Source organism: Rhinopithecus bieti, unplaced genomic scaffold (genome assembly GCF_001698545.2).
Source record: "Rhinopithecus bieti isolate Rb0 unplaced genomic scaffold, ASM169854v2 scaffold_641, whole genome shotgun sequence".
NCBI lineage: Eukaryota > Metazoa > Chordata > Mammalia > Primates > Cercopithecidae > Rhinopithecus > Rhinopithecus bieti.
Window position 1 is genome coordinate 993,550 of NW_016803417.1, and position 20,939 is coordinate 1,014,488.

Genomic DNA, 20,939 nt, shown 5'->3' on the forward strand with positions numbered 1-20,939 from the left:
TTTTACTTAGAAAAGCAAATATTGTGTTTTTGTAATAAATCCCTTTCAGCAAAATTGCGGAGGATCATTCATCCAGTAGGGCCCCACCTGAGGCACAGCGCCGACTCATCACGGTGGTACCAGTGGGTCAGCCATCTGGAAACAGAAGTGGCCCTAATTGGGCCAAAATGTGGTAAGACTCGCTGGCCTCAGGCAGGGCCAGGCCAGCTCCCTCACTTCTCTGCGCACCTGTTCCCAGATTCCATCCAGAGCAAAGCTGATGTTTATAGTCTTATTGTACTTAGGCTTTTGTACTTTAAAAAATTATGACTTTTTAAAAATAATCAAGCCTTCAGCAGACAGAAGTGAAGAAATTTAGCCTGGGTTGCCTCACCAACAAAGTCTGCAGTTCCTAAGAGCCACATGTTGGGGAAGTGGGGTGACCCAAACTTGGTGACATGGGTTGATTGATCAGACCCTTAGCCTTACAAACAATGGAGCTCATGCAGATCCACAGAGCCCTGCACATCCTGTCTTCCTGACCTTCCTCAGGTGGCACCACCTGCGCCCCACGGACCTGCTGTATTGGTGTCATGTGGAGGTCTGATGAATCCTTTAAAACCTAACTGTGATGTTGTAGCTGTGCTACCTTTATATCTACTGAAGGGGAATGTCTGCATCCCAGGGAGATTCAACAGGAAACAACCATTGTTTTAGTTGCACTCAGTCTGTCAGTATGACATACACATGAAATGAATGTTTCCCTATGTTTTCAGGTCTACAATGTTTAGTACATGTAAATAAGGAAAATGGATAAATATGGTAAATTAAGTTATAGCGTGTCATTTGATTCTTATTTTGCTGTCTCTTGTTATTTAATGTTCCTAATGCTCCACATCTAGGTTCCTTCCTAGATGCGGTAGAAACACCTTGCAGACGTGTGTGCTCCAGGACACACCACGGCACAGGCAGCCACGGCGAGAAAGCACACATCTCCGCAGATGGCAGCCACCCGACTCTCCAGTTAACCTCTTTTACTCTTTAATTCTGATTTACTGTGATGATTTCATAAAGTGGAAACACAGCACTTCAGTGCTATATGTTTCTCTCATTCTCATTATAGTTTATAAGAAAATAAAGTTTACCCTGGCATCTAATAAAAAGGTGGTTTTCATTTTTATTGGACAGAATTGTTTGAAAGCATATTTTAACTAAAACCTAAACATGTATCCAAAATGGTAGCTGGTACCAGTGCGGGGAAGCTTACCAACATGTTTATGTAAAATTGACCTCGTTTCCTAACATGGAATGCTGAGATCCAGTCACGGGAGGCTCTGAATCCAAGCATCATGGTTCTAATCTACTTAATCGCTTTCTCTCTTCATGATTAAAGGGCTGGGTCAGTATCGCCTGCTACCGCAATATCCATCCGAGCCCGCAATGAAATGTGCCCCTTGCTCCATCTTTCCAGGACAGCCCCCTTCTAGCGGTCAGGAGCCCCTGTCCCTGATGAGCAGGAGGCAGCCTTAGAGGTGAGTAAGTGATGGACAGGATGTGATAACGGTCTCCTGTTGGTGTGGCTGAAGCCGGCTGATGCCCCTATCTAAGGACTCCAGCCATCTCATGACAGCCTGGCCGGGTGGCCTCTGCCAGCATTGCAGGCTACTCATGCGCTAGGCAGCAGTGACCTTTCGGGTCATTGTATTAGAAGTCTGCAAAAATCATCCATTTGTCCAGTTAGCAAATGTTTTTTGAGTACCTAATACTTACAAAACATGGCTGTGACCTCCCAAATGGTCTAGATGCCTTCTTGGGAGTCAAGCAGACCCTAAATTCAGTGTTTAGCTTTTCACTGATAACAAGAGCTTGCTTAATGGTACGTCCTGCTTCTAATACTTGGTACCTCATCGAATGAAGCTTGATGTGGAGTTTTAGAGCTTTGTGGCCTGGATGCAGTGGGTGCCACCCTGTGCATCCGCAGCGTTGAAGAATCTTCATAAGTCAAATGCAGGTTCCTGACTGCTGCCGACTCTGACCTACCAGGTCTGGGCTAGAACCTCAGCATCTCCACTTTTTAAAGCTACCCAGAGGACCTGCAGGTAGATCTGGGTTGAGGGGCTGGGCCAGCCCCCTCCGGAATGGTCTGGGCAGCACTCATCCCCCACCTGCACTGAGGGAACATCAGAGACCACTCCCTGCAGGACAGCTCTTTGCTCTACAGCTGCTCCTAGGAGCTGCATTTCTGCCGCTCACTAATGACTTGGCATCATAGGTGATAGGTCAGATGTGGAAATGGTTATTTGAAATTAAAAGGATATTTTTCTCAAAGTCTTAAATGGTTTACTTTTTTATATCTTTGTTTTTGTTTTCACCAAATTGTTTTCTCTACTACACTTTTTATTTGTGGCAGAATGATGACAGGGTGGGAAGACATTCCAGTTCATCATGCCTCCTGTAAGTGATCAGGTCACCTTAAAAAAGTACTCATCAAATCTTGGGCCATATTAAGCAAAACCTTCAGCAGAATTCCAAAGAACAATACAACTTCCAGTGCTTCCAAAAGGACCATTGCCACAAGGCCCTGATAGGTCTTTTGGGGCTTCTGCGAGGTACCAGAATTGAAAGAAAGAATATTTTTAAGGTACACCTAACTATAGTCTAATTCTCTAAGTGTTCCAGGAAAAAACGCCAGTTATTTATGCCTCCTGCAGTGAAGCGTGTCTTCCAGCGAGAGGCTCACACACTGATATTTGTTCACTTCAGTACATATTCAAGCTAGCATTATGGTGCTGTGTATGTGCAGAAACTAAATTGAGGCCACTTTGGTTTATTAAACCGTTTATGTCAAGGGGCACTATTATCATTTGCTCTTTTGTCTATACCTGGAAATGGTTGTAGTTGCATTTCGTTTTTCAAACCAAAAAGTGAAGGCCACGGAAATGAAGCACGAAGTAAACTCTGTCCCTGCATATTTGGTTTACTCAAGGCACGGATCTACAGCTGGAAAGGTCGCCCCCACCCCCTCAATCTGACCACCTTCTTCTACGGGTGTGAAAACCAAGGCCTGAAGACGTTGGCTCACTGAGATTCACAAGGTCAGCAAGTGAGGCTCCAGGCAGGAGGTGAGTTTCCTAGTTCCCACTTCTTGATGACACCCCCATTTAGCAGCAGTCACCGTTCTTCACCAGTGCATGGACTGTTTATTGAAAGTAACGTTTTGGTCACTGTAAAAAGGTCCCCTAATGCGAAGGCTTAGGCCACCCTGACCCTGCTGTCGTAGGGACCAGGCCCAACACAGACCAGGGGCTTCGAGTGTGGGAGAACTTGTTTTAACAAGAGACTTACCTACTCTCCCTGCATGCAGACACGGAAACGGTGGAGTTAACTTCTCTCCATAGCTCTAGAAGCCATGGACTGGAACCTCTGGAAAGAAAAGTTGCTCGTCTTCAACTCTGAAAAATAGACTTTGAGGTCAGAGCAGGTAGCCAAAGCAGGGTTTTCATGCTTGGTGTGATGCCCAGGCAGGTGGGCCACGCTCCGGAAGGCCACGGTCTACTCTCTGCACTCAGACATCTACGTGTTTACCAAGCATTTGCTACAATTAGGCCAAAATTGTCTTGTTTCTCTCCTGAAAATGTTTTCTGTTTTGGGAGTTTGAGACAAAAGATAATGACATATCAATGTCCTTCCATGCCACAAGAACCACCCTTGAGCGGAGTAGAATGAGACTCGCTTCCAAAACCGAGGTCTCTTCTTAGCCTGCTGCAGATTCAACCCCATTTTCACCCTCAGAGAACATGACAAGACCAGCCAGCAGCCCAGTGAGGCAGGACATTTCAAACAGTAGTGATACCCTCTCTGCCCTCAAGGTGCTCGCAGATCTGCCCCCAACACACACAAACAGCAGTGACAAAAACAGGAGGAACTCTCCAAAATGACACTTTCTGAATAATAAGGAAAAAACAGCTGGAATTGGCGATTGCTTCATTTTTGTCATTGTTAGAATTTTAAGTTAAAAGTATTTTAATACCTAAGTGTCCTAAGTTGGATAAGATGGGGGCAGCGAGACATTTATAATAAGCTGTCACATCAGGCAGTATGTGTCTGGAAGATCCTGTGTTTCACAGAATGAGAGTGAGAAAGTAGGTCCCAGCTAGTATCCTCCCTCCGTGCCATGTCAGACATGGACCACGCTGATTGGATTGTTGCTGTTTATATCAAGATATTCCAGCCTCAGATATCAGAGCATTATGTATGTGGTCAAAATTCTATTCAAACATTATTTTGGGAAAGAAAGAATAAATGCATAAATTATCTCTGGGACAAGAGGGCACTTTTTATGTGTCCAGGTGTCATTGCTAATCTTCCATTTATGTTCCCCCCGCCCCCATGAAAATGCTTGTTGAGTTTGACATGGAGTATTTTCCATGAAGAGGTCAGAGCCGTCCGCTTCTTCCTTAGCGTGGGGTCCTTAGGGCCTGGAAATTGGAGTGTGCTTCTCACTGAGGGCGTGAAGTGGGAAGGGGCTTGCTATTATAGATCCTGAAAGGATCTTTTTGACTTTAGAAAATAGCCTGGCAAAGAAAAGCTTTTTTCCGTGAATACTCAGGGACTGCATTATGCCCCTCAGATGATAGAGGAGAGTACTTTTGATCAATATTCCCTAAGAAATGGCCGCTGGGCTAAGTGCAGAGGGCCTCAATAGCAGTCTCCTTCCCGCCCGACCTGCAGAGCGTCTGCGGCAAATCTCTCAGAGCAGTGGGAACCAGCAAGGGCGTTACATTAATGGCATCATCTTCTCCTTTTAAAAAAATGTCACCCCATTTTGTCCTCCATGTTGATCGCTGATTATGGGCCCACTGGAAACAGTTATTTCTATAGCTTTCTTCGGGGAAATCTTAGATCTTCGTTTCAGGCACCAGGAAAAGTGATCCCCTGGAACAGTTTCAACCTAAAGGCGAGAGCAAAATGCTAGTGGAAAACTCACATCAGGAGCTTCTCTTAATCACGGAAGGTTTTTTTTTTCTTTTTTTACTAATGATCAAGATTTTAATGAAATAGCCAAAGTACAAATGTGTATATTACATCAGGTGTTCTATATTTTTTTCTCCTAAAAACAATGATCTGCCTCTATTCCAACGCCCCCCTCCCTAAGACTGATAAGCAGGTTCTTCAAAAGAACATTCTCAGCTGGGAGCTGTGGCTGATGCCTGAATCCTGCACTTTGGGAGGCTGAGGCGGATGGATCACTTGAGGTCAGGAGTTCGAGACCAGCCTGGCCAACATGGTGAAACTGTCTCTACTAAAAATACAAAAATTAGCAGGGCATGATGGTGCATGCCTGTAGTCTCAAGTACTTGGGACGCTGAGGCAGGAGAATCACTCAAACCCAGGAGGCGGAGGTTGTGGTGAGCTGAGACTGTGCCACTGCACTCCAGCCTGGGTGAGACAGTGAAACTCTGTCTCCAAAAAAAAGGAGCATTCTCTCCAGATTAATGGAAAGACATAGAAATAGCATCATATAATACACATCATTCTACAACATCCTTGTTAAACTTTACAATGTCATAGGCACCCCTCTATCTAGTTTATCATTTTTCACAGCTGCATATTATTCCTTAATACAGATGTACCTTAATTTACTCAGCCCATCTGTGGACATTAAGGTGGCTTCCAGTGTTTGTCATAACAAAGACACCTGTAATAAACACAAGCACACCTATATCCTGACACACTGCTGCTTTTATTTCTGTATGATAAATTTCCAAAAAAAAAAAGAAATTACAGAGTCAGAGAGTATATGTCATTGTTATGGACTGAATGTTTGTGTCTTCCCAGAACCCATATGTTGCAGCCCTAACCCCAGTGTTTAATAGGTGGGATCTTTGGGAGGTGACTGGGTTGCAATGAGGTCCTGGGGATGGGGTCTCCATGATGGGATGAGTGCTCTTAGAAGAAGAGAGGCCAGAGCTTCTCTCTCTCTGCCATGTGAGGATACGGGGAGAAGGCTGCTGTCTGCAAGCCAGCAAGCAGGTCTTCACTGGAGACCCAAATCAGACCACACCTTGATCTTAGACTTACCAGCCTCCAGAACTGTGAGAGATAAATTCCTGTTGTTCATGCCATTCCTATTGTTTTAAGTTTAAGCCAGTCAGTCTGTGGTATTTTGTTAAAGCAGCACAAGCTAACTGAGATAGTCATTATGGCCCCAATAGATTGATTATTTGACCACTTTTGAATTCTATAAAGTCAGTTTTGGAGTTATATTTAAAAATTAAGCTAGGACCCATGTCTTCCCATGTTTATATAAGATGACTCAGTAAATTATCCAACAGCTTAAGAAAAGAAAAATTTTGAGGGGCACCCAGGCAAAAGGCATAATTTCAGCAATGACAAAATGAGGCATTTGTTGACCAAAGTGAGGACTCCCAATCAGTGTGTCCACACCGTATGTCTTTTCATGATAACGTTCCAAAGGATTTCTCAATTTTGGAGAAATTTTTGAAAATACTAACATAAAATTCATCAAATACACCATAAATTCACCTTTTGGTCATAGATTGGAGAGGAACATGGTCCTGGGAACCAATGTTGGCTTCTGATTCCACCTGCATACACTCTTGAGCAGCCATCCCCTATCTGGCTCGTTTCCTCGCCTGGGACTTGGGGCAATAATACTGATTGTGGTAGCCAGCCTCAAGGATGGCCCCCAGCAATCATCACCTCCTGGAATTCATACCTTTGCATGGTCCTTTACATGCTGATTCAGAGAATACCTGTGGGACCAACAGAACCCAGCACAAGTGATATATCTTTCAAGATTAGTCATAAAGGTATTACAGTTTCCACTTTGGTCTCTTGGGTGGCTTGCTTTGGAGAGAGCCACCATGCTGTCAGGACACTCAGGCAGTGCTATGGAGACCAGCATCCATGTGAGGGAGCCATCTTGGAAATAGATCTTCCAGCCCCAATCAACCCTTCGCTTGACTGCAGCCCCAGTGGAAAATCACTGTAACTTCATGAAGGACCCCAAGCCAGAACCGCCAAGCCAGGCTGCTACTGAGTTCCTGACAACACACAAATAATTAGATATAATAAATCTCTGTTGTAAGCACTCAGTTTTGGGGAGATTTGTTGTTACACAGTCATAGTGCTTGGGACATTGACCTAATGGTTGTTTTTGAGATGAGCTGCAGACAATGTACAGAAGGCATTTACATACAACAGTGCATTCTACTAGTGAACCCAAACCACATCATTTTGTGGAGGGCTACATCAAGAAGCTAGACAGCTGGGTTCTGCTCTCTATGTCTTAGATGAAGAGCCTTCTGATTGAGGGCAAGGTGAGGGCAAGGCATTCAACATTGCAGACATGTTGCTTTTTTTTTTTTTTTTTTTTTTTTTTTAGAGAAAATAACTTATTCATTGTGGGGAGCAGGCGATGTCCAGTCACTCCAGAACTTCTGGAACTGCTTCTTTGGTGCCCGGCAGGGCCTGGTGAACCTTGAGCCGTTAACGGCACTGTCTTGCTCAGGCCGACCCTCCCCACTGTGACGATATCACGCGATCTGGACGTCCCTGACGCAGGGGACAGGTGCACAGACGCATGTTCTTGGGCGTCTCAAGTGGGTTGACTTCGATGTACGTGAGGTAGTCTCGGCGGATGACAATGGTCCTCTGCATCTTCATCTTGGTCACCACACCAGAGAGGATCCGCCCTCGAATGGAGACATTACCAGTGAAGGGGCATTTCTTGTCAATGTAAGTGCCCTCAATAGCCTCTTTGGGTGTCTTGAAGCCCAGACCGATGTTCTTGTAGTACCGCGGGAGCTTCTCCTTGCCAGTTTCTCCCAGCAGGACCCTCTTTTTGTTTTGAAAGATGGTCGGCTGCTTTTGGTAGGCACGCTCAGTCTGAATGTCCGCCATCTTCCCGGCCGGCCTGAAAAAGGAAACCAGACATTTTCTTAATATACAAATCAATGAATCATAATCTATACAGGATTGATGTGAAGACCAAATGGAAAAATTCACATGCAGGCCGGGCGTAGTGGCTCATGCATGTAATCCTAACACTTTAGGAGGCCAAAGTGGGAGAATCACCTGAGCCCAGGAGTTCGAGACCAGCCTGGGCAACAAAGTGAGACCCCCATCACTACAAAAAATGAAACATTAGCTGGGCATGGTGGTATGTACCTGTGGTTCCAGCTATAGGGGAGGCTGAGGTGGGAGGCTTGCTTGAGGCCCAGAGGTCAAGGCTATAGTGAGCCATGTTCATGCCACTGTACTCCAGTCTGGGTGACAAAGTGTAGCAAAAATAAAAATTTACCCTCAAGCAGTCTAAAAGTCAGAGAGCACTGAAAAATATCAGACGTATTCCTGATATCAGTTATCTACTGCTAATGAATCAGTAATAAATATCAGTTGTCTATTGCTACATAACAAATCACCCCAAAACTCAGTGGCTAAAAGCAACCACAATCATTTTATTACAGTCTCACACAGTTCTGGGGGTGAGCAGGCCCAGCTGGGCTGTTCCCACCAGGGCTCTCTCATGCAAATGTTAGGGTAGAGAGGGCTGGCATCATCTTAGGGGCTCCCCTGCTCCCCCAAATGTCTGGGGCTTGGTCATTGACTGAGATCTTAGCTCAGCCCCAGTAGAGCACCTAAATGTGTCCTCTGTGTGTAGCTTGAGCTTGGCCTTTTCTAGCTTAGTCTCAGAAGTCACACAGTGTCACTTCTGCTTTTTATTTGAGGAAGCGTCACAAAGACCCTCTTAGTTTTGTAGGGGGCAGTGAGGGAGATACAGACTTCACTTCACAATGGGAGGCTGTCAAAGAGCTTGCAGAAGTGATTTTAAACCTACACTAGGTGGCATTGAGATTATATACAATTTAAAATCAGTGTTCAGCTGGGTGCGGTGGTTCACACCTGTAATCCCAGCACTTTGGGAGGCCAAGGTGGGTGGATTGCCTAAGGTCAGGAGTTCGAGACCAGCTTGGCCAACATAGTGAAACCCCATCTCTACTAAAAATACAAAAAATTAGCTGGGCGTGGTGGTGGGTGCGTGTAATCCCAGCTACTCAGGAGACTAAGGCAGGAGAATCACTAGAACTCGGGAGGCGGGGGATTGCAGTGAGCCAAATTTGTGCCATTACACTCCAGCCCGGGCAATAAGAGTGAAACTCCACCTCCAAAAAAATAAATTAATAATAAAATAAAATCAGAATTCACTCCTGTCCTTGCAAGGATAATGAATGATTTCTCACCAGCACTTGACCTCAATAACTCATTTAATCTCAACAGTGGCCTTGGGAGACACTTAGTTGCAGACAGCCAAATCCACTTTAGCCTGCTGAAGGAGATAAATAATTTATTAAAGGCTCTTGGCCACCTTGCTTTATGTCCAGGAGGGCCACACAATCAGGCTTTGGGACTGAAAGATCCAGAAACAACACTCAAATTGCCCTGCTAGGCAAGTCCAGTGGCAGCTCACCTTACAACTCTGGGCATTCACCACAGCCACCTCTGAGAGACAAATGCCTCTACTCTCCCCTCCCCAGCACTGACTGCACCCAGTGCCACCTCTTTCGTGTCTCTCTTCTGGATTTACATCTCATGGACACATTTGATGAGTGGTTAGGCACCTCCAATCTGAGTCAGGGTGACCTTTGCAAGTTGGGTCATGTAGAAACAACAAGTTTCTCCAATGTGTAAGATAAGAAATAACTGGAAACGCTGTTACATTTGGCTCCTCACTCTCTCCCAGATGGGATTTTTCAGTCCATTATTTTGGAGTCAAATTGCCAAAACACAAATCAGCTGTTTCATGATCTGGGCTGAGAACCATACATGTTCCTGGGCCACCGTATCACGCTCCCTGCTGTAGCAGCCTGTTGACAAGAAGGTGGAACCAAGGCCCCGGCATGTCACCGTCCATTTGAATTCTCCCACACTGGAGCAATTGCTGCCTTGGAGGTTTCTCTTTATGAACTTCGTCAATCTCAACTAAATTTCCGCACTTTCAGGCCACGTCATTGCACAGGGCCTTCCATTTCTTCAGATGTTACACAGGGTAATGACCACTCCAACCTCTTGGAGGCATTGTGAGAACTCACTGAGTAATTCATATGCAGTCCTTGGACCAGGCAAAGTTAGTTAGTTAAAGTTGCTGAGTTAAAGTTATCTTTTGTCTGTAACTCAATTTTTAATGAATTGCTACCAAACATCCTTAAAATGTTAATATGAATTTAGTCTGTTAGTATTGTTACAAACCCATCATTAGTTGGGGTTAGTGTCCCTGGGTTGGTACCCAAGCCATCAACCCTTCTGAGGCCAAATTTACTGGGGGTAACAACTGGGAGAACTTACTCTGTGACCAAGACCTCAAATTTTAAACCAGTGCCTAAAAACATCAGCGTGCATAGAGATTCCCTGGGGATCCTGTTAAAATACAGATTCTGATTTAGGAGGCAGGGCTGGCACTTCTGCTCCCAGGGGATGCAGACCTACAGCTCCTTGAGCCACACTTTGAGTGGCAGGGCTCTAAATGATACATACTACAGAAGTACAACACATTGTCCACCAGCATCGCCGTAATGGAGACGTTTGTGGGACTGGGTCAGAAACCTGCTTTAGAAAAAAAGTTTCAAGAGGTTGTGAACCTCTAATCAGAGCAGAATTCTCATTGGTGGACAGTGATCTATATCCTCCAAATGCTCAAACGCTTGTACAATTAAAAGAAGTCATCAGTTGCCAGGAAGGTGCTTCTTGCTATAAAATTGACACTATTTTGAAACAAATCAATGCTGAGGTAAAGTTATCTTCTGTCTTTAACTCAATTTTTAAGCTGATGGTTATAAAAATCCTTGAAATGTTGAGTTAAGCAATATGAAATTATTGATAGAAAAGTTTTTACTTTTACTTATAAAAACAGCAATGAGCCGGGTGCTCACACTTGTAATCCCAGCACTTTGGGAGGCTGAGGTGGGCAGATCACTTGAGGCCAGGAGTTGGAGACCAGCCTGGGCAACATAGTAAAATCCCATCTCTACTAAAAATACAAAAAAAAAAAAAGCCAGATGTGGTGGCGCACACCTGTAATCCCAGCTGCTCGGGAGGCTGAAGCACAAGAATCACTTGAACCTGGGAAGTGGAGATGGCAGTGAACTGAGATTGTGCCACTGCACTTCAGCCTGAGCAACAGAGTGAGACCCTGTCTCAACAAAAAATAAACCCCAAAACAACCATGTCCTATGGTTCACCCTAAGAGTTGTGATTTCACCTGATAAATGAAACCATCGCTGCAGTGAGAAAACAACCTTCAAACCAGGAGACAACCTTCCTGTTCTGTGTAGATTTCTGTGGCTGACTTAACAGACTGTGTGACTCGTGTGTATTGTCTGAGAGCTCCTGTAACTGATATGAACAGGAACAATATTAATAAAACTATCTTGGAGGCAGTTTCCCACTTTCAGAAAAACTAGTAAACTTTCTTATTTAAATTATCAAGGCTAGGTGTGGTGGCCCACACCTGTAATCTCAGCACTTTCAGAGGTCAAGGTAGGAAGATTGCTTGAGCCCAGGAGTTCAAGACAAGCCTGGGCAACATAGTGAGACCTGCATCTCTACAAGAAATAAAAAAAATTAGCCAGGCATGGTGGTGTGGACCTGTCATCTCAGCTACTCAGAAGGCTGAGATAAGAGGATCACTTGAGCCCAGGAGGTTAAGGCTACAGTGAGCCATGATCACGGCACTGCACTCCAGCTTGGGTGACAGAGTGAGACCCTGTCTCAAAAAAAAAACAAAAACAAAAATCAGGTTAAAGAAACACGGTACCTTGGCCAGGCGTGGTGATTCATGCTTGTAATCCCAGCACTTCAGGGGGTTGAGGCAGGTGGATCACTTGAGGCCAGGAATTCAAGACCAGCCTGGCCAACATAGTGAAACACCATTTCTAATTAAAAAAAAAAAAAAACCACACAAAAATTAGCTGGATATAGGGGCACACACCTGTAGTCCCAGCTACTCAGGAGACTGAGGTGGGAGGGTCTCTTGAGCCAGGGAGGTGAAGGTTGCAGTGAGCCGAGATCGCGTCACTCCAACCTGGACAACCCAGTGAGACTGTTTCAAAAAAACAAAAACAAAAAAAAAAAAAAAAATCCAAAAGCAAAAAACGTGATACCTTAGGCAAAGACATCTGTAAAAATAGAGATACTAAATTTTGAATCTTCAAGACTTATGAATGCTGAGTGAGTTTATGACACTCAACACACAACTGAGCAAAGCAGTTTTCATAAGGACCAAATTTCTGTCTAATCAAGAGGAGGAATTACTGCACCATATTATTGTCTATTGCATGATATTATTGTCGGCAAATTTTTTCTATAAAGGGGCGAATAGTAAATATTTTAGACTTTGAGGGCCATGTGGCCCCTCTCATAACTACTAAACTCTGGTGGTGTTGCATGAAAACAGCCATAGAGGCTGAGTATGTGAGTGAGCATGGCTATATGCCAATAAAACTTTATTTACAAAAGCAGGCTGGATTGAGCCAGTAGGCCTTAGTTTACCAACCCCTGGTCTAGCCTTTTCCGTATTAATAATAATAGAGGGGCCGGGTGCGGTGGCTCAAGCCTGTAATCCCAGCACTTTGGGAGGCTGAGATGGGCAGATCACGAGGTCAGGAGATAGCGACCATCCTGGCTAACCCGGTGAAACCCCGTCTCTACTAAAAAATACAAAAAACTAGCCGGGCGAAGTGGCCGGCGCCTATAGTCCCAGCTACTCAGGAGGCTGAGGCAGGAGAATGGCGTAAACCCGGGAGGCGGAGCTTGCAGTGAGCTGAGATCTGGCCACAGCACTCCAGCCTGGGCCAGCCTGGGCGACAGAGCGAGACTCCATCTCAAAAAAAAAAAAAAAAAAAACCAAAAAAAATAATAATAGAGATTGTGAAATACTGCAATGATGGCAGTAATTCTGGAATCCCAATATAATCTTAGACTATAAGGTCACATTTACTGCTACAAATAAGTTAAGGTAGATATAATACGCATTTAATTGTTTTCGTCCTTTTAGTCTGAATTACCAAATTTTGAAGATACTCAGGGGGAAAATGTGGTTTTCTCTGTGATTAACAGAACAAAACACATAATGTTTCAAAAGACACAATAAAGATCTATTCCAAGATGTGAGGAAAACAGAATGTGTTCCTTTATGGTATAAAATATTTGATGAAATCTAACATGATTCTATTCCAGTTTGGGCACCCAGATATGATTGGTTCAGCCCCATTTGTCCCGGACAGTCTCAACCTGATCATTTTCATGCACACTCTTCCTATCGGTTTCTGCCCATCTCCTAATAACAACCTCTTTGTAGCTGTACTTATAAAATGGTAAAGGCTCATTTTACATACTGTAGTAGATAAAGAGCAATAGAAAAGAACTGCCATCAACTGATGTTACAAGCTTTTAAATGGCAACATCGGACACATGCATTTCTGCCTAACTTTCCCATCCTTTTCTGTTCTTTGTGCTGGGAGGAAACTGTAGCCTGATGTTTTTTCCTCCTGTGGAAAGTGCCCTCCTCTAAAATCCACCCTACCATGCTCTAATGCCTCCTCTGTGTCCTATCAGATTTGACACATAATAGCCTCTTGGCTCCCTCTCTTCATCCTGTCACCGTCAGGTGTGACTGTCACCTGGCTGTGGTGTTTGAGAAAGGGCTATTGCATCAGGGCCCTGGTCCTGCACAACAGAGACGAAGCAGATGTTGCATTCAAATAAAAAGCCCTTATTTAATGAGTGAAAGAGAAGAATAATGAATTCAGGTTGACGTTGCCGGCATGATCGTCTCCCCACCGCACAACGCTTGGTCTGCTGGTTCAAACCACAGGGAAGGAGCAGGGAACGCCTGGGTTCTGATGAAGGGGAGGCGGCCCTGGGAAACTAGATGCAAACTGTGTCAACAAGCTTCTCATAGACATTGGGGGAGCTGCAGGGTGTGCACATGGCATGCTGGAAACAGGCTCTCAGTAATCATGCCTTTGAATGTGTCCTGCTGGCAGTAAACATTCTGTAAGTTTCATTTCAAGGTGGTGAATGTTGAATGTTCTAAGGATGGGTTTGTCTCCATGGTGTGGGCTTATGCGAGGAACTAGAGAAAAAACATTAGTGCTGATGCTTTGTGTGGAAATGCCACCAGGAAGACCACACAGGGTAGAAATCTTTAAACAAGACAAACATGAAGGTGATCACCCCAGAACCCATCCGCTCAGCATATACACTGCAGGTCCTGAACATTCCACTTTCCAGATGCAGCACAGCAAGCCCACAGTCCACGTATGCGGGGTACAAATGATGACGGTCGGGGCTTAGGATACGAAGGGGTGTGTTTGGGTTAGTGAAAACGTGTTAACTGACTTCATATCATCTGCTCAAAGGTGCTCTGTGATTCTGAGAAGCATATCAAGCCTTAATAATGACCAAAAAGTAGTTGTGATTGGTATATTTGTAAGCCAGGTTGATTATCTCATCCAGCTATGAGAAATCAATTCCCTTCACCCCAAAGGTCCATTGCACATCCCTTGCTGGGATGACACTTCTCATGAGGCTCTGTGGCTTTCAAAACCCAATGTGGCCTGTGTCAGTTACCTACTGCAGGTCCTCATGAGGCATGTGTCCAAAGGAGCAGGACTCAGTCACCTTCAGAAAATCCTCTTGCCTGGGAAGTTGCTCTGATGACACCAAAACCTGTAGCTGGTTGTTTGCAAAAGGTGAGGGGATGTTGAAAAGTATTGATCTGTTTCCTTGGCAGTGTCAGAAGGAGGCTCTAGTTCCCCAGTTCTCCCCAGGAAAAAAAAATTCCTAGTCATCAAGTTCACTGGGCAAGTAGGTGCCATCCATCTCTGGTCCCTTCTTCGTGAGGAGTCAACATACCTGGCCTCACTTGGAAACCTTAGCCGATGAAGGTGCGAGGGGACATGAGGAAATCTAGGCTGCAGCCCATCAGAGGATGGTCTTTCGTTCTGCATGTTTGTGAAGAGTTCTTTATTCTAACGTCACTGGGCTCTTGTGGGACTTGTGACCAGGTCTCCTTAAGTTATAGAGCCACCTCCCACTGCTGAACTTGTCTTTGTGTTACTGATGTGCCTGCTAGTGACAATTGCCATATTAGAACCCAGGAGTCATGAATACACCAGACTTTCCCTATGACTATTGGCCATTTAATGTTGCAGGCAGGCAGTAGAGAAACGATGTTTCTCCAATAGATATGATGGGATGGAACTTGAAGATGCCTTTAGCTGCTCTCTGTCTCACTTTGGGGTTGTGTTGCCAAAAGACCCATGAGATATTTCCATTATTGAAGATGAGAAACTAAGTGTCTTTAGGTCAGCACTTTGCACTCCCCGCTTTGGTACCTCCTTGACGATCAGATGGAATGGAGATCCCTGCATGGTGCTATTCAGTTGGTTCTCATACTGGTGTGTTTTGCCACTTGTGGGTTTCTCTCCACAACTCAGTTTCCTCTTCGATCTCTAAATTCCATCGCTTGTAACTTTAACTACCAGAGCATTACAGGTTCCTTTAGTCTGGCCATCAAAGAACCGTAACTAATTCTAGTTCTGTCAGAAGCTAACTGGGGGACTCATTTTATCCCATACATGATTCCATAGACTTAGCCTTGGGTCTATTTGCCAGAAAATTTCTCTACAAGACCTAAATGTCCGTTCTGCAAAAAGCAAGTTTTGCTCAAAGTAACCCCGCCACAGGCCAGTGGGTTTGTAATGAATCCTCAATGCCATGGAAAATGCCTGGCAAAGAGGAGTGCCCCTGTCTAAGTGAAAAATGCAGGTCCCTCTGGGCTCCTCACTGCCCTTCATCTCCTGGGCTCAGGAGTCTTCCCCAAATGTCCCACAAAGGCTCCAGAGACCCTCAGGGCATCTGCTAGGAGTATTATCTCTGGTTTACAGGTGAGGAGACTGAGGCCTTCAGGAAGCCAAGTGACTCAACTTCAGAAAGCCCAAACTTATATGAGGCCCCTTTCTCTTTTGCAAGACAGTTGATACATGAAGAATTCCTGTAGTGTTATCAGGTCACTCAGGGTGGTTAGGAGACGATTCTGCTTTGTTTTGAAGACTCTGTGGATGGCTGTGGAGTTCAGCCCAACTAAGGGAGGAGACAGCCACTCACAGAGCAAACGGAAGCCGATGAGAAATGTCACACCCTCCTTGGCAGCATCCGGGCACGGACATGCCAGGTGCATCCACCCGTGGCTAGTGTTGCCCTGGCCGATGTTGCACACCCAGGTCTCTGCAGGACCCCAACATGCCCACAGGTGCCCTTGTGCAGCTGGAGTCCAGCCAGCCTCCTGGCTTCATTTCTGTTCTGCAAGATCTGGGTACTCCCAGATGAAACCCAGCGACAGGCCCAGGATCAGCTGAAAGGTGCGATGACTTAGTCCATGGTGCTAGACAGAAGGAAGGCGTGCCTCCAAGCACAGGCCTCCGAGTGACTCACCCAAGTCAGACTCTTGCCAGTACAACGTTCCTGCTCTGAGGGTGGCAAGAACCCCAGCATTTCCAGGCCTCCAGGGAAAAGGCAAAGCAGGCAACCGGGGAACTGCCTCCAGAGGACATTAGTAACTCTGAAGAAAGGGCTCAACCAGCATGGCGTGCAGCTGTTCTAGCCACAGGCTCATTGTGGAACCAAAGGAATGCTGAACAGCCTATTGCTTTTTATTATACCACATTTGTATGGAAGTAGAGAAGGGTGAAGGCACTGGCAAAAATCAAATCTCTTCCTTTATTTCTTCCCTCTTTTAGCTCCTCCCTCCTTAACCTTGCTACTTTTCCTGACCCCCTGGGCCTCTCACCACCAAATCCCTGCTGTGGGATGGTATGGGATTCTCGGGCAGTTTCCATGGGTGGCCTTCCCAGCTTGCAGCAGCCCCAGAGCACATGGAATGCCCACAGCCTCCTTCACAGATTTGTTAAAAAGTGTGTGCGTTTCAACGTGATGTTCTTGAATAGGAACCTTGTGAACATATTATTCAGGGAGGCAAGAAAAAGGGGAGAAGAGCCTGATTCCCTCCCATATTCTGTTAACTTATGTTGTGTTACTATGATAGAAATTGACCAAGTTTGTCTATTTCTACACTGTTTCATTGCCTTCAACTCCATTTACTATACAGTTTCATTTAATATCTCACATAGATACTTTGGATTCCATTTTAGAAAAGGTATATTTGGTCCATTGAAATAAATTTCCACGGGGGATGAAGGGACATGTTTGTGAACAACCAAATTATATTTACCCTCATAAGGGTGGATCTTAGATGAATTCATGTTTGTGATTACGGACGAGAACCACAGTGAGCCCAGTGTAGTTACAAGCTACCATTCCTGCAGACGAGTCTGGACTTGCCATATGCAGCTAATCTTCCAGTTTTTAAGGAAACTTTTTATTGCCAGAGAACGTGAACACTCTGACCCTCAGTTTGGGATATCTTTTAACGTTTGGTGTAACTCAGAGAGAGTATTTTCAATGCTCCCATGCTCCCGTATTACTGTTGCAGGAGGGGAGAAGCACCAGCTATCAGCCCACACATTTGAGTTTTTCTTTGTTTCAGTCAAAGTTTTCAGGATGTTATAAATGCTGCTCTGTCCCTGTGCTTTCCTATTGTACCAGCCCTGAGCTTTTTGTTAGTTTCCAAACTGGTAAAATATGTAGTCATCAGTGATAAAAAGCTACATGCAATTTGTCCTGGAGGCAACTTACCTGTAGAGGTTTCTCCTTCATTGTTATTCGAAGGCTGTTTCCAGGGCCTCACAAAGGGAGGAATATTCCACATTCCTGCTGGCTGAGCCTTTGGCTAAACCCTGTCCCACAGAAAACTTGAGGCTCACAATCTGAAAATCATCTCTTTCCTCAGTTTGTCCTTCCAAGTGCCTCATGGACTGCCCTTCCCAGCCTCATTCCAGCTCCTCTTTGGAGATGCAAATCCTTTTACTGTGCATTTTCTAAAATCTCTTTGGCAGGCAAATGTTAGATTTAGCGGGCCTCAGGAAAAAAAAAAAAAAAAAAAAAAAAAAAAAAAAACTCACAAAAGGAAGGGAACACACACATGCACAATTGTGAGGTTCAGCACAGCTCCTTCATCAAATGTTTCCAAGACAGAGGAAAACAACCCAAAATACTCACTGTTGAGAGTCAGAATTGTTCTTCAAAGAGCTGAGTGACACGTAACGGAAAACATTGTAATTACCTGTTATTAAATTTAATACCCCAAACAGATGGTGTTCCATTTTTCCCCCAAACAGACCGCTCACCTGATTGGAAAATTATTTCTAAACCCTTGCCCCCAGTTGCTTAACTTCCCATGGCATCCAAATGTGAATCGGGTTGCTGCCCGTGCTTTGCAAATCTAACCGTAAAGTCACTTCTCCTTTCTTGTAGTTGACTCAGGAACAAAAACTCCCGGCTTTATTTGAGGAATTACTATCACCCTGAGCCCCAAATTTTTGGGAAATGAAGGACTTGCTAAATGAAAGTAGAGTGAAAAGAACAGCTTCTTAGGGACACTGATCTAGATTTCTCTGAAAAGATGCCCAGGGCCTTCATTCTAACCCGCCTCCTGGCACATTATTAAGGACCCCAACGAGGCTTGTTTCAGCCAGCCGCTACCAAGGCTACACCCTCAGGCTGCCAGAAGGGCAGAGTCCCGCAGCTGAGGTTCAGCTCTGAAAACCCACCACCCTGGTGATGGTGGTGGTTCCCTCTTTCCTGATAAAAAATAAAGTTAGCTTTTAAGAGACCATCAGAAGCTCTATTTGAAATTCATCCTGAAAGCATGTGATGCAGAAATCAGGCCACCACACTGTGACTTTGAAAATATTTTATTTGAATAGTAAATAGTTATACAGTTGAAACAGTTCTATTGAAGCTTTCTATAAATAGCTAACAATTAAGAAAATAATGTATGTAGAAAAGAGATTGCATTTAAAAGTAAGAGCTGTCAGTTGTAAGGGCCCTGGGGGCCCTCGAAGCAGAATAAATGGTAGGTTGTCTGTCATTCACTCAGATAGGTATAAAAGTTAAAACTTTAAGCAGATCCCTTTAGAAAAAGGCTCTCTTCTAAAACGCACAGTGGAATGTCAAGAGTGGCAGGGTGGGGAGGGGGCAGCGCACCAAAAAAATCTGCAATCAAATAATATCATAATCTTCATAATTAATATAAATAAATAAAGAATAAATAACAATTACTCATAAATCAACATATACATTTAGAGGGAACTGATAGTCCTACCTCAACAAAGATGATCAAACCAAAAAGTCTTACGTGAAACACTGAGGCAGTTACTACAGCATCTTCGGAACACTCCCTCCCTCCCCCCAGAAACAATCCCAGACAACAGTTCAAGGCATTTGTGGCTATACTAAAGAAAACTCTTTTTTAAGCAATTTGATTTGTTCACATACAAAAAGGTAAAGCCAGACTCCAGCAGTTCACAAGCCATAATAAAGCTAATCGTGTGGGAAGTTCAATTTACAGCCTGTGAAATATAAAGGCATTTATTCCTCAAGATTCACCCAAAACAACCCGTACGCTACATACATAGAGAGCAGAGATTGGTACGCGAGGCGAGAGTAGACCGCATTTCTAGACCATGAACACAGCGAATACTAGCAAGAAAAACAGCTTCTCCCCGCCAAGGGGAGGCTTCCAACCACTAGACAAACGCGTACAGCTTTTCTCCCTTGTACAGAAAGAGAATGATTCCTGTTGCGCCATGGGGGAGGTGGGGGGACACAACGTAAAAGTGGGGGTTCCAAAAGGAGTCAAAACGAGAGGATGGGGTTACCGTCACGCCACACCGAGAGAAGCGGAGACGACACTTTCACTCGGTGGGGGCGGGGGCGAGGCTCCCACAGCGCGGACTGGGGTTCGGGGCGTGCAGGGCGCACTCTCTTTGTGGGTCTCCAAGCGAAGGCACAGTTCGGGGGGCCGGGGTGGAGGGCGCGCTCTAGCAGGCCGGGCGCACGGGCACCTGCAGGAGGATCACCTGTCTGTTTTCGGATGGGTGGCACTTGTTGATGTGCCGCGTAAGGCCAGGCGAGCTGTAGAAGGTGGCCGGGCAGTACTTGCAGGGGAACACCTGGGCGGCGTGCAGCAGGCGCAGGTGGCGCTCCTGGGCACCCTTGCTGGGGAACGACTCCCCGCACACTGGGCACAGGTGGCACTCGGCGGACGCACTCAGGCCCAGCACGCCTGCTGCCTCGCCGTCGCCGGCCGCCTCCTGGGGCGCCTTCTCGTCGGGCCCGGGGTACAAGGCCAGTAGGTCCTCGGCCGGGGGCGCTGGCGGCGCGCCCTTGGCCTGCAGCGCCTGGTGGTGCGCCAGCAGGTGCTTGCGTAGGTAGGCCTGGCGGCGGAACTTCTTGGCGCAGTGATGGCACTCGTAGAGCCCGTCCTCGGAGCCCGACTCGGATACGCCGCCGGGGCTCGGTGTATCCCGGTCGCTGCTGCCGCCGGGTGCCTCCCGCGCCTCAGCCCTGGCTGCGGCTTCCGGCTCCGGCGCGCGGGCGGCGGCGGAGGGCGCGGGCCGCGGTTTGTGCCAGCGGCGGTGCGAGGCCAGGTTGGCCGGGCAGCTGAAGACCTTGGCGCACTCGGGGCAGCGGTACTCCACACGCACGATGCGCGAGCACTTGTGCTGCGCCAGCGCGAACGGGTCGGCGTACTCCTCCTTGCACAGCTGGCAGATGAACTCGCCCAGCGGCCGCGCCGCGCCCCCCGCGCGGCCCCGCGGCGCCTCCACCGGGCCCTCCTTGATCTTGAGCCCCAGCACGGGCGACGTGGTCACCTCGTCCTCGAAGTGCAGCTTGCGGATGGCCTTGGGCTTCTTGGCGCCCGGGGCCTTGACTGCCTTGGCGGGCGGCTCGGCGGCGGCGGCGGCGGGGGGCGG

The 20,939-nt window shown here is 46.2% G+C and overlaps 2 protein-coding genes and 2 long non-coding RNA genes across 4 annotated transcripts; 2 read left to right on the forward strand and 2 right to left on the reverse strand.

Annotated features, from left to right (window-relative positions):
* LOC108536452 (uncharacterized) lies at window positions 1-1,135 on the forward strand. The gene is made up of 2 exons (XR_001887521.1): window positions 1-172; window positions 882-1,135. It is a non-coding gene; the product is annotated as an uncharacterized LOC108536452 (long non-coding RNA).
* A 309-nt stretch (window positions 1,136-1,444) lies between these two features.
* LOC108536455 (uncharacterized) lies at window positions 1,445-4,079 on the forward strand. Its single transcript, XR_001887522.1, has 3 exons — window positions 1,445-1,511; window positions 2,966-3,101; window positions 3,344-4,079. It is a non-coding gene; the product is annotated as an uncharacterized LOC108536455 (long non-coding RNA).
* A 704-nt stretch (window positions 4,080-4,783) lies between these two features.
* Window positions 4,784-7,932, reverse strand: LOC108536318 (40S ribosomal protein S11-like). The gene is given in 3 exon segments (XM_017882971.1): window positions 4,784-4,930; window positions 7,502-7,582; window positions 7,585-7,932. Coding segments are annotated over 3 exon segments (549 nt in total). The 5' UTR covers window positions 7,906-7,932.
* A 10,927-nt stretch (window positions 7,933-18,859) lies between these two features.
* On the reverse strand, window positions 18,860-20,939 carry INSM1 (INSM transcriptional repressor 1; the record flags this gene model as incomplete). Its single annotated transcript, XM_017882979.1, has 1 exon — window positions 18,860-20,939. A coding segment is annotated over one exon (936 nt), but the record flags the coding sequence as incomplete, so codon positions are not given.